The sequence below is a fragment of the Osmia lignaria genome, chromosome 2, assembly GCF_051020975.1.
Source record: "Osmia lignaria lignaria isolate PbOS001 chromosome 2, iyOsmLign1, whole genome shotgun sequence".
NCBI classification, from domain to species: domain Eukaryota; kingdom Metazoa; phylum Arthropoda; class Insecta; order Hymenoptera; family Megachilidae; genus Osmia; species Osmia lignaria.
The window spans coordinates 12,670,357-12,683,459 of NC_135033.1; the positions used below are offsets into that span (position 1 = coordinate 12,670,357).

A 13,103-nucleotide genomic window follows, 5' to 3' on the forward strand; every position below is an offset into this window, starting at 1 on the left:
AAGTGCATTCGAAAGATATTGCAGGCGGAGGGTGGGAAAAAATGCAATAAAACTTCCCATATCGGTTACACCTTCCTTAACTGTTTTCTCGATTACGAGAAGAAGGCTGCTGTTCTCGATGATTGCACATTCAACCAACCGAGACTCAATTTCACTTGGATAGGTTCGATCTCTCATGAAGTCATAAAGAACGTAAATCCGAGCCATTGCAAGAGGATAATATCCAGCTGTTGAGCCGAGGAGTTGCTTAAAATCCGTTGACAGAGGTATAAATTACCGGTGAAAGGACATTTGCATTTGTACGTTGAGTTACTGATCGAGGAGAATGATAAAAGTTTGTCCATTCGACTGTTATACGTCGTTTGCAGCAATTCGATCAAACGTTTAGGCAATTTTGTTCTTCAAACTTGAAGCTTCGGGGATGCCTGTGAGGAAGGGCATCGCTATTTTTCCCGAGGGTACCTGATTTATGATTTTATTTTAGATCGAACAAAGATAAGTTTAATAATATCTAAAAAGCTATGTTTATAGTTGTTAGATAAACGATTAGATTGGTGAACTAATCGTAATTGCTGATGGCTATTTAATGATCAAAGAACAAGGAAGTAACGATGGTTGAACAATAGCATAAAAAAAGAATAGGGTACCTATTTGATCATTATAAAGAAACGTTTGAATTTTTGATCGAGGTAACAATTAAGAATATGATGTTTTAAATAATAGATCTTTGAATTTGTTTTCCGATCTTAAATTCCATTGACAACACTTCTGGTTACTGGTTGGTTACATAATGCTGTAAAAGCGTTGTTCTATGCGACCCCGTACGCCCTGACCTTTCGCTTTCACTCTCCCTCCATCGATCTGACCAATGCACCTCTCTCGAACTGCAAATCGAACAGTCCGATCCGATCGTGCTCGAATCTGTAATATCGCTGATCGAACGATTTAACCGACTTAAATTACACGAGTTTTCCATCGTAGAACCTGTACATTGAGTATAAAGCTACTCACGTCTTGGTAATTATGCTCCTTAAGGTACGTTCCACCGAAGGGACGTTAAGGAACTTTTTATTAGCAATTACTGGTAGAAACGAGCAACTTAAACCAATCAATAGGTACAATTTGTCTTCATCAGTTTAATTATAGGAGTCACTTTTTGTTTTCAAATTTTATTACATCTACTAATAAGTGGATAGAGAGTTGTATTTATAATGAGAATGTATTAAAGGTGGGCCCATTTATCTAATCAAAATTTTGGAATTTGAAAATGAACGTTTATAATAAAATTATCCCCAGTTTGATGAACAAATAACTTAATATTAAATAAAAGGCCCTCTTCCTGTTTTCTTCAAATAATTCACAAACTAATGAGAAAAACCTGATTTCGTGCAGGATGGCAACATTGGTTCAGAACTGGTGATTCGGCCACTGCCAGACCGTGTATTAAATGAATTAGTAAGTAAGAATACAAGTTTTAACGATGCCGAATTACTGCCAAATGTAACGAGAAGAAAAGAGGACTTGAAGAGGACGAGTCATCATATCGTTTTCAAAAAACTGACGCGTTCAAACGGCGATCGATACAGCGATTTTAGTAAGTTTATTCAGCTGGATTCGGATTCATTGGACGGTAAAATCGATTGCTTGTAATTAATCATCAATTTCAGCGCTGATGGAACCCGACCATTTGGCCAAGAAATACAGATCGAAGCGCTCGGTCGGTGATAGAAGAAAGAGGGAAGCACCATACGTCATCTATCCGGAAATCCTTTGTATCGTGGACTATGATGGATACAGGTGAGATAAATGATTTTAAAGTTACATTAATCACTTAATGACATAGAATTTTTAATTAAAATATGAAATAATTATATACTGAATTAATACTGTATCTATAACGTGTCTGACTATACGTGGACTTTCTTACTGCGCTGCGGTAGTCGACACGTTATACTGTCCTATGTCACGATTAATAAATAATGCAAATTAAATTTTTGATAGTATTAAATTTCATTTAAAAAACAGTTCATAAATAATTTAAGACTGTTTCCTGGTTCACATAATTCGAAATTCTGAGGATCCTTTATTTGGTCTTAATGCTACATCAAGGAATATCTTTTTCTGCTTAATTAAATAATAATTATTATTGTTTCAAGCAAATCGTACCAGGTATGATGGATAGAGGTGAGACAGGTGATTTAGAATGTTAATTATAACAGTATAATTAATCGTTTCATTTGATAAAAAGATAAAAATTTATTTAATATACTCTGCGCCATTTGCGCGCTTGAAAATCGATGACTTGTATTTGAAATTAGGGGAAAAAGTAATAAAAAATTTACACATATTTTTTTTGAATATAAAGTAATTTTCCTTCGTGATTGATGTTCCACGTGAGAAATGTTGCATAACACTTTGCATCTCTATTTCAAATACTATTTATTACACACATTAATCAATGAGAAATACGTAATTACAAACATTTCACGCATCTCCGACATGTCTTGTTTAATCTCATAATTACAATCGTTTAGTGAATACTTGCTATCAGCAAAAAACACTAGATGCTTATAGTGTTTACAAATTTCATTCAACGCACGTAACAATAATAATAATAATAATAATAATAATACAAAAAATTTCTAGAACAGATTGAATAACTATCGTAAATGTCGCTTTCACTTTTACCTAATACGAAAGGTCAAAATATGTTCATAAATGTCACGGTGTAAATATGATTTATCAAAAGTTAATATTGATAAATTATATATTTTTATCAAGTAACCGACACGTTATCGACATTTTTTCTCACTCCACCTAGAATTTATTCTAATAAAAAAGCAAGTGCAAAAATTAACAGATTACTGTGTTTCTTTCTTTCTAGATTGCACGGAGGTGACAATGTACAGATAAAAAGGTATTTCGTGTCCTTCTGGAACGGGGTAGATTTAAGGTACAAGTTGTTGAAGGGTCCAAAAATTCGCATCAGCATCGCGGGAATAATTATCTCAAGGGTGAAGTACACTTAACGACACCAACTTTCTCTAATCGTTCTCTGAAGACTTCGAAGTAGGATTTTGCAAAGTAACCTTTGCCTTTTTATGCCAACTTTCAGGGAAGAGATGCAACACCGTACTTGGAAAGAAATCGCGTTGGAAGAGACGCGATCGATTCAGCGGCTGCGCTGACAGATATGGGCAAATACCTCTTCCGGGAGAGAAGACTTCCGGTCTACGACATTGCGGTCGCCGTCACAAAGTAAGAGTGTTCGTTTCGTTATGTGTAGAAATAAGTTTGTCACGTGCAAAACTTTTATTAATTCCTTTCGATTTCACTGAAATTCATTCAAGCAAACCAGTTTTGAGCTAAGTATTAATGAAACGATGAGACAGCAACTATTAGATTGAAATTGTGCCAACATTAACCCTCTATGCACTGGTGCACATCATTACCTTTTTGATTGTTGTGTACCGTAACAAGTTAATTATAGAGCAAAGTTCCACGAAAAAATTACTTTTCATGTTCTAATTAATAGATTGCAAATATATGTAATATGAAAAATTTGTAGATGTGCCTTTTGCCATTGATTTTCGGTATAGAGGGTTAAAAAAAAAAAAGCACGGATTTCGATCGCACAGAAAATGTCCGAGTTCAATGGCCCCCAATATACATATTACGTTAATATCGTCCACAGCAGTCTGATAATTTCATACTGTTTGATTTTTATTTCACGAAACAGGTATGATATGTGCCGTCGTAGGAAAGGCGGCCGCTGCACTAAGGGAACAGCCGGTATGGTTTATTACATAGCGATCACGCTTTTTATTTTATATCAACTTGTCTTTGTTTTTTTTTCATTCTCTCTTTTTCTTTGCCTTTTGTACAGTATTTACACGTAGCTTGAACGTAGTGTCGGTTTTGACGGTGCAGTGAACGGCGTGTATCGAGGGGTATGGTTTGCGTTCACGGGGGTGAACAGTTCCTTTTCTCGTAGAAGACCTACCTAATGAAAATTTATTAATTAACTAACATGGTAGAAAGTAGGATATAGGATGACAAAAAATAAAAAATATTAAGTACCAGCTATACACCAGTTTAGTATAATAAAAAAAGGGGCTTATTAAGAAGGAAACTACCCTGAAGATCTTAATATCAATTGTTTTTTTTTTCCCCTCAAATAATATACTCTTATTTAATCATTTTTATAATTGTCAATCATTCTGAGGCCTCCGGAGTGGCTTTCCTTCTTAAATACCACGCATATCCATCTTCACAGAGAAACGGTGTTAAATTGAGCCTATCTTAAACAGGTAACGGTACACTAATTTACCGATCAATAACACATAGACTATTTTTTTATTTTGTCATTGAATAGACAATTTTCAAATGTCGTGTGAATAATTAAATGAGAGGAATTTTATAAAGAATCAAAAGTATTATACAAAGAAGGACCAAAAAATGCCAAAGTACTAACATTGAATTCTTCAAACCAACTGTACATAGCTTTCCTCCATGGAAAATGAAAGATTACTTCCTTCGAGTTATACAGGCATCCCATTCAATATCTTAACATACGTAATTTTTTTGTTTTTCTTCGACAGAAGTTAGCGAAGACGATTTGAAAAAATTGCATTACTGCGATGCGAATCGGCAATCAGCTATAATTACTCGTACCTAAGACGCAACACTTGCTAATTGGCAATTATTTACACGCGTGCTACTCGTAGTGTGTTTGCTTTATCGTAATTCCACACCAGCACCTTATACATGTCACGTTTCTCGAAGCTACACAACGAGAAGACATTCGACACGGTGTTTACTTGTTATCAGACCACCTTTGAGAATCGATAACAATAATAGTCAGGATATTCTTCCAGACATCTCAAGTACGATGGATTTTTTTACAATACGTCAATGCACGATAATTGTTATGAAATTTATTCCACGTTTTATTTTTTATGGGATCGATTTTGTGCGTTAAACTGATAAATAAAAGTTCATACTTGATGCTGAAATTGACCCAATTTCAATAACATATGTTAATTCATAACGCAAACAACGGACCTCTAAGATAAGCGACAATTAAAATTTAATGTTTAATGTTTAATATTAATGAAAATATTTTTTTTATTGTACAATTGCAAAGTGGATGCCTCTCTATTGACTTTTTTTTTTTTTTTTTTTTTTTTTTTTTTTTACTATTTCAAATACTAAAAAATACTAATATGAACTTTTTTTATTATTATTTTAATGTGAATGATTGATCTTGTATAAGTGTCTCCCATTTCTGTCCGTATCCTGTATTAATAGGAAGAATTAATTAGACACATACGAACGGCACATTTCCAAGGATTGTCCCGTGACGTGGCTAAAAATCAAGACAGATAATGATGAATCCACATGATAAAGAGGAAATTTTGTTGTTGCATTGCAGATTAGATATGTGCAGGAGGCAATACGCGAATGACGTGTGCAATAGAGGAACAGCAGGTACGTTTCTCGGGTTTAAACGAAAGAGAACACGAGATTGACGAATAAGAAAATTGTTTTTCAAATCTTATATGTGTGCACTTGCTCTGCGAACGTTTGTTTTTATTTTTCTCCATTCTTAAACTTCTTTCGCTGCAACTCCGCGGGGAAATTTTTAAGTATCTTTTATGCAAATCAGATCCTATGGACTTTTATCACCTGAATTCTGATTTTCTTTATGGAGATTTGGAGATTTTAGAATGTAAGTCGTGTTCTTTCGCCGATTTTTATTTAAAATTTCAATATTTTATACAATTGGAGGTGGTCGAAGAAAAATTTTTCTTTAATTAATATGTAGTTAATTAGTCGGAATTTTCGAGGAATGTTGCAAGCGACTGGAAATACTCGAGTACCTAAATTTACTGAGCTATTTAAAAAATAATAAATAACCAAGTACCCTGCAAACTGAAAATTAATTTAATTAACAATTCGATCGAAATTCGAATGTTTCGAGCAAATCATTGATTTAACCATCCGAGGGATGTTTCAATGGTATAAAAAATGATCAAGTACCCTCTAAACAGAGCTAAAATTCAAATTAATGTAATTAACCACGGTACATTGCTAGCTATTTTCAAATTATTTCCTAAATTGAATTACCTAGTAAAGAGAACACAGCTTACACCTAAAAACCGAGAAACAGTATAGAAATAATGTATAATTCATACTTTATTCGATCTCGCGTTTCCGTTGCTTCAATCTCTGTTTATTCTTCTCTACCAGCTTAAAACGGATTCTTCGCTCTTTGTTTGAGATTCACCGTCACGAGAAATGGGCTGAACGAAAACTTGAACGAAGAAGCTTCCATTTCTATCCGGCTTGTCACGCGTGTTTTCTTCTTTCTGGATCTCACTTTCCTTAAGTTTGGGACACGAGTTTTGCCTTTCTTTCCCTATCTCTCTTTCTCTCTTAATCTACCTCTCTGTTTCATCATTTTGTCGAAAATGACGCATAGGGGAAAGATAATGAAATTTTCTCTGCTCGTTCCTTTGCACAATGGCTGTACGGTATCCTAGTGTGTTCACCTTTTTTTTTTTCTCGATTAATTCTTTATACACGCGTGTATCACGGAACTGTTCGGAAGTACATATTCCATTTTTTATCATTTCCATTATCACTTTGCTCTGTTCTGAATCAATCTGCATTATGATGCATCTTTTCTTGTTTCTTTGGCTGCGTTACTGACGAAGACCGTGGTAAGTCTTTGAATCGACGGCGACTACGAAACACCAATGAACAGATTAAAATCATTATAGAGAAAGATTTTTACATTGATATCATGGTAGATTATTTATTTAACCGTTTGTGAAATTAATTAACGTCAGATGCATGCCGCCTATTAACACGTTGAATGCCGACACATTAGCAATTTGATCAAGCACTAAGCGTGTGAAATCTAATTTTCAATCATTTTATTAATCCACAAGAGTTTCATCCAAATCAGGGGGTATGGATTAACGATGATTCCTTTGTGAGTTGAATAATTATTAATTCTTAATCTTCTTATTAATACTGCTTTCGTGTGTCGTAAGAGGCATAATCAACGTGTTAAAGAATTTTCGTCCAGCTTTGGTTTAATGAAACGAATAGGTATTCTGTTGGAAAGATTAATGCTATCATTAGATACTCGTTAGAATTTCATGTCTAATAATGGCATGAATAGGCATCGTTGGTAATTTAACAGAACACGTGTCTTCTGTTTTGAAAATTAAAGACAGGATCGTTTCATGAGTCATTAGGATTTCATGAAAATAATTATACATATAAAATTTAGTATAAAATTTCTCAGAATGGAAGATACATGGCCAGGTATTCTAATATTAATGAAATTATCTAAAATTGCAGCTTCTTATAAATAAATCAAATAAACAGCTCGGTAGCGGTATTAACATTTCGTTTAATCTTCACACAAACACACACAATATACAATTCTAAAAACATTTCACACTGATTGCACATTATTATACAGGATTCGCATACGTGGGTGGAGCTTGTGTTGTAAACAAGCGTCTGGAAAAAGTGAATTCTGTCGCCATCATCGAGGATACAGGAGGATTTAGCGGAATTATAGTCGCAGCCCACGAAGTTGGCCATTTGTAAGTCGTTATCTCTTCGTTAAACAGCTTTGTCAATTCCATTGAAAATTCACAAACAACGATGTAAATTAGCGTGTCAAAGTGAACGTAATTATTTTACTTTCGAGATAGGCAAATTATTTGAAAGGAAAAAAAAAAAAAAAGATCCTTGTAACAGAAAAGAGTGGTTTTTAATTTACTGTTAAATCCTCTCATTGTCAGTAGTATCATCGACAATTTATAACGCGAGAAGAGTAAAAATAACGATGATCCATAGAGAAAAGATATTTCAACGGATTATTAAAATTATCTGGACATTGTAATATTTATAGGCTGGGTGCAGTTCACGATGGTTCACCGCCGCCCAGTTACCTCGGAGGACCCGGTGCCGAGAAATGTCACTGGGAGGATGGCTACATCATGAGCGACCTTAGACACACCGAAAAAGGATTTAAATGGTCTCACTGTAGTGTGTCGTCGTTTCATCACTTCCTAAAGTGAGATTCTGACACATGGGTTTCGAATTGTTTCTATTCTTGCTTGGAACATTTTCACCTTGAAATCAATTTATTTAGCAATCAAATCGTACTAGGTGAAATATTAAAATTGAATTTTTCTATTCTAGCGGTGATACAGCAACGTGTTTATACAACGCACCCCACGAAGACGAAGCACTTCCTCGAGTTTTACCTGGGAAACTCCTCTCGTTGGATGCACAGTGTAGGAAAGATCGTGGAACGAGCGCTTGTTTCGTAAGTTTTATATCATCATTCTAATCCTGATGCATTGTATGTATAATAACAGTGAAAAATGTTTATTTTTGTAATTACAGAAAGACGAGAGAGTTTGCGCTCAATTATTTTGCTTCGATGCTGGTTCAGGATACTGCGTGGCATATCGTCCGGCAGCTGAAGGCTCTCCCTGTGGAGATGGTCAGGTAAACAATGGAAAATTAAAAATAAATTTCACTTTGAATATTGCAAGTTTCACAACAAATGAAGAAGATTTTTCAAAATTATTATAATTGGAAATCAATTTTTCTGCTAATTCTAATTTACTTTTCAGTATTGTCTGAATGGAAAATGCGTAGCAGAACACGAAAACATTATACCAGATTATACACAAAATATCCCAACGTATGTGCGCCGGGACGGCACTTACAACCCCACAGCCCATAATCGGCCCATGTTCGCCCAATACAACAACACAGATTACAGGTAATATTTCAGTTTATTCATATGATAATATTACATATAAATATCCTATCTAGCTAACTGTTGCAACTTCCTGAAATATTAATGAAATACCTAAAATACAATTTTTGACAAATTCTTCAGGCATTCAGAAAAATAAAATTGGTCGTCCGTTCTGCTTATTTCTTCGATAACAGCATAATACTATGTCACACAGGTATCCGTGGGAATCGACGACACAGAGCACGCCACAATCAAAATCTAAATATTCTTCACCGTCGTCGTCGTCGTCGAGTTTCTTCTCGTCGACGAGCAATCCTAAACGCGTCACGTCATTTGCAAACTCTGCAACGAGCAAATACACGTATACGACTGCCAGTTATTTGTACGCCAATAAATACAAGACTAAACTTAACAATAGTAACGATAGTTATAGTAGAAACGGCAATGGTAGCGTAACAACTAGAAGATACACGAATAATTTGTATTATACAGTTAGCCCTTTCTCAAAGGTCACCAACGACCTAAATTATCGAAAAATTAGCCCGTTCAAACGTAAGAGTACAGTGAGCACGATGTCGTTTCCGTCAACAACCAAAGGAGATGAAAATGGGCCTCAAAGTGATGCTCGTGGTAAGAGAATTCTGTGTCAAATCAAAGATACTGCTTTCTTCTCGAATTACAGAAACTTTTATTTTTCATTTCTTTAAAATCGTCTTCTATTTGACGTTCTTTTCTTTTCTTTTCTTCTATTAAACATTTGTACCCATGAAGCATTTAACCATCGACATGTGGTTCTTCTTCTTCTTCTTCTTCTTCTTCTGCTGCTGCTGCTGCTTCTTCTTCTTCTCCTCTTATTTCAGAATATTGTGATTGAAATTGTGACAAGCTGACACGTCGCATTTTTCATCGTTTCATATGAATCACTTGTAAGACAGTGATTTCTTTGTATGTCTCATCAACGTTCGTTATCCTTCTCCAATAATTTCATGATATATACTCATCACACTAGATCACTGTATTTTTATATACATATATATATATATACATATTTTGTAATAACTATTGGTATTAGGTTTTCGTTTATTCCTTCTTCGTTGGATTAATCCTTGGCTATCTCTGGGCGAATGTATTTCTTGTTCATTATACCCTTTTTTTAATTTCACAATTCTGTTGATTCATCTCCTCAACAAGGGTAATATCTGAATTTGGAGTATTATTTGATCTTCGTATAAACCTTGAAATTTTCTTTCCCGTGGCAACGGATTCATTTTCCTGGATTTCATTTCAGGACCAGAGGGCGATGAGTGTACGGACGTGGGGTCAGATTGCGCGGAGCTGATTGACAGGATGAGAACATGGCTGTGCCACTTGCAATCCATAAAGGGTCGCTGTTGCGCGTCACTGAAGACGATTTGCACCGCTTGATATCGGCGCTGCAACCGACATTGGAATCGTTTTGATACTTGGCCTGGCCAACCCCCGAGCTAAGATCCTGACATCGGAACGCGTTCGTCCTGCAACCTGCACTCACCACGCGTTCAGCTCATCGAGCAGAAACCTCGAAAATTGGGAAATCGTGTACTTTTTCTCTCCCTTTTCCTCGATCCGTCCACCTGTAAGGAGGTTTCACGATTTCCGGAGGACCTTTTATCGAAGTTCTAAATACAGAACTTAAACAAGTGCAATCCCGTTCAATTAAGTAGTTACGCATCACTGTGTGTTACCCAGATATAACTTTCTTCCTCCTCCTCCTCCTCCTTTTCTTCTTTCTTTTTCTTTCTCTTATTTCTTTTTTTTTCACGCTAGTACCACAACAGCTTTGTACAGTTGGCAAGTAATTAAAAGCGTCTAGCGCCATGAAAACCCTTTCACCCCCTATTGTCCGATCATCGGACGGATGTTCGTTCGATGCACGTGATCACGATGGAGAGACTTGTATCGTGTTAGGAATCCCATTGTATGGTGCAACGCGTGCAACGCAAGAACAAACTTCCCTAAGAAATCATGCAAAATTGTAGAACGCAAGAAGACAAATAAAATGGTGATTATACGTACCAGCAGAATGATCATTCCTTTCACTTTTTCTCGTCGAACGATGAGCCGATCAATCAGCTACGTCCTACGAGATATCATTGAGGATGACCATGTTACGGAGACAGGTACATTTATTAATTGGACACGTTTGCAATGATTGCGATGAGCTGTTTCAATTTGAACGATCGAGACGATTTCGTCGAGATGTTGAAGATTAATGACGCTTCTCTGGTAATGATTTATCAAAGTACTTGACGAATAGAGAAACTGTTGTGTTCGTTTAATTCTGCTGGCGGAAATAGCATTGAGGTGTAAAGGTGAGAAGGTGATGCGGTCAAACCTTGAGAACACCGAAATGGACCTCTATTGACGTCAATCGATGCGTTTTGTTATCTTCTACTAAAAAGTATTAAACGTCATAAAAAAGAAAATAACATAAATTTTGTTTTCATTTTTTTAATTGGTGTAAACGGGGCTATCTACAGTCACGCGATCAACTGTTTATTTAATCGTCTGTTGATTAATTCTTTCACTGTTCATTAAAACCAGTGTTGTAATAATAATTGCAAAAATTTTAAAATTTATCTCGTCAATATTTAATCTCGAAAAACGGAGACGCAAAAATATTAATTTTCAAGTTGAAATCGAACCTCTGTTACTAAAAAATTAAATCACACGTTCAATTTGAATTAAAATTTATTTTTTTAGAAACATTTTACATTATATTACAAATATAAATAAATGAAGATATTAAGACACATTGGCTTTTATAAATATTTAGTTGTAACAATAATTTCAATACGTTGTGCATAAGTTACAATACTAACTATAATTAAACACAGTAGCAAATTCATAGAAAAATATTTTAAAAAAATATTAAGTAGCAATTAGTCATTAATTTAAACAGTTGCATATTTTATATATACATTATATTACACTTATAAATAGCAATACTGATGTTATTAAACAATTTTTGGTTCAATCCCTATTTCCTCGTATAACTCAGCTTTAGTACCAGGATAATTTTCCAAGATACAATCTATAATTTCCGTACATAAACGTTTTCGTTTCGCATATTCACGTGAATATTCATCTAACGCTTTTTCTCCTTTCCTTTTACTTTCAGTTAAATCTTCGGTACCGCTTGCTTCCATCAGTTCATCCAACTTATTGGTTAACATCTTTATATTTTCTTCAAGCACAGCTTTCTGTTTCTTTGCTTCTGCAATTGTAATACTAGACTTCATTGATACCAGTAAAGCTTCTTGTACTTTAATTTCTTTATCCAGTTCCTGATATTTAGTTTCCACTTCATTAGCATGTACTTGTAATTCTTTATCTATCCTCATCAGTTCTTCCACATCGTGGCTTGAATCTTGGACTGGACAATAAACCTTTTGCTTCCCATATACCTAAAGTAAAAACAATTTAGTTATGTTGCAAAGTTACTACATTTAATATCGGTAATAAGCAATCTTACTTTTTCAAATACCTTTCCCTCATTTACCAATTTGTCTATGGCTTTTTGTACAGCTGATTTTCCATATTCGTTATGCAGATTAGATACTAGTTCATTAATACTATAAGGTCTGTTTTGTACTTTCATATACTTATATACCGTATCTGCCATGGTTACTGTTAATTCTTTTACCTCCTTTTTCTTCATACAAAATAACCAGATAAATATTTATATCAGTTGTTTAACATATATTATATTAAACACTACAATGATAACTTAGTGACATAACACGAATTGCATATATTATTGTAATCATAATTTTTATGATATACCTTTTAAACATATACCATTGTACTTATATATTATGTAATTATCTACAATTCCTACCAGTGTTTAGGTTAAACTTTGGTTACAATCTGAAAAAAAGCATTGATTATTAAAATCACACGTAGAAAACCAAAGATATAAATAATATCTTTCTGTTTTTGTATTTCAACAGCTTTATTTCGTTTTAAATACCTTTGTTTTCCTGATACTTTTATGAAAATATTTGAAATCGCGCGATCAACATGCAACAAGTGGATGAGTTCATATATTAAATCACGTGACTTGCCAAATGTTAAACGTGCGCGAAGTTCGAGCAAATATTTTTAAAACCATTAAAACAATGAATTAATAAGGTGTATTTCATAATGTATACAATTCAATGATACGTATGAAAATTCAAAGATGATTCATTTCCTCCAACAAAAATTATAATAATCCCTTCTTTATTTTTTAATCTTATTCAAATAAGTACGTAGATGAAAA

At 34.4% G+C, this 13,103-nt stretch overlaps 2 protein-coding genes across 12 annotated transcripts in view; one reads left to right on the top strand and one right to left on the bottom strand.

The window, feature by feature from the left end:
- Positions 1-10,598, top strand: part of sona (sol narae metalloprotease) — a 42,292-nt gene extending 31,694 nt beyond the window's left edge. For 7 of the 9 annotated variants that reach the window (XM_034333981.2, XM_034333978.2, XM_034333976.2 and 4 more), the window contains 12 exons: positions 1,393-1,594; positions 1,668-1,797; positions 2,885-3,014; positions 3,116-3,258; positions 5,435-5,490; positions 7,499-7,625; positions 7,937-8,101; positions 8,230-8,356; positions 8,437-8,541; positions 8,670-8,821; positions 9,015-9,430; positions 10,089-10,598. In XM_034333981.2, the coding sequence (XP_034189872.2) occupies positions 1,393-1,594; positions 1,668-1,797; positions 2,885-3,014; positions 3,116-3,258; positions 5,435-5,490; positions 7,499-7,625; positions 7,937-8,101; positions 8,230-8,356; positions 8,437-8,541; positions 8,670-8,821; positions 9,015-9,430; positions 10,089-10,225 (1,890 nt within the window). In that variant the 3' untranslated portion in view covers positions 10,226-10,598. Of the gene's footprint in view, positions 1-1,392; positions 1,595-1,667; positions 1,798-2,884; positions 3,015-3,115; positions 3,259-3,739; positions 3,793-5,434; positions 5,491-7,498; positions 7,626-7,936; positions 8,102-8,229; positions 8,357-8,436; positions 8,542-8,669; positions 8,822-9,014; positions 9,431-10,088 lie in introns of all 9 variants that reach the window. The other 2 variants (XM_034333983.2, XM_034333985.2) reach the window with 2 other exon arrangements.
- Positions 10,599-11,571: 973 nt separating this feature from the next.
- On the bottom strand, positions 11,572-12,978 carry LOC117608618 (homologous-pairing protein 2 homolog). 3 transcript variants are annotated; one of them, XM_034334016.2, is made up of 4 exons: positions 12,813-12,967; positions 12,626-12,709; positions 12,315-12,494; positions 11,582-12,246 (listed from the first exon to the last, which is right to left on the bottom strand). In XM_034334016.2, the coding sequence occupies exons 3-4, from the start codon at positions 12,462-12,464 to the stop codon at positions 11,797-11,799; spliced, it is 600 nt and encodes a 199-aa protein (XP_034189907.1). In that variant the 5' UTR covers positions 12,465-12,494; positions 12,626-12,709; positions 12,813-12,967; the 3' UTR covers positions 11,582-11,796. The 3 variants fall into 3 exon arrangements, with proteins under 3 accessions (XP_034189906.1, XP_034189907.1, XP_034189905.1); XM_034334015.2 differs by having other exon boundaries at positions 11,572-12,246; positions 12,327-12,709; positions 12,813-12,978; XM_034334014.2 differs by having other exon boundaries at positions 11,583-12,246; positions 12,315-12,709.
- Positions 12,979-13,103: the final 125 nt, after the last annotated feature.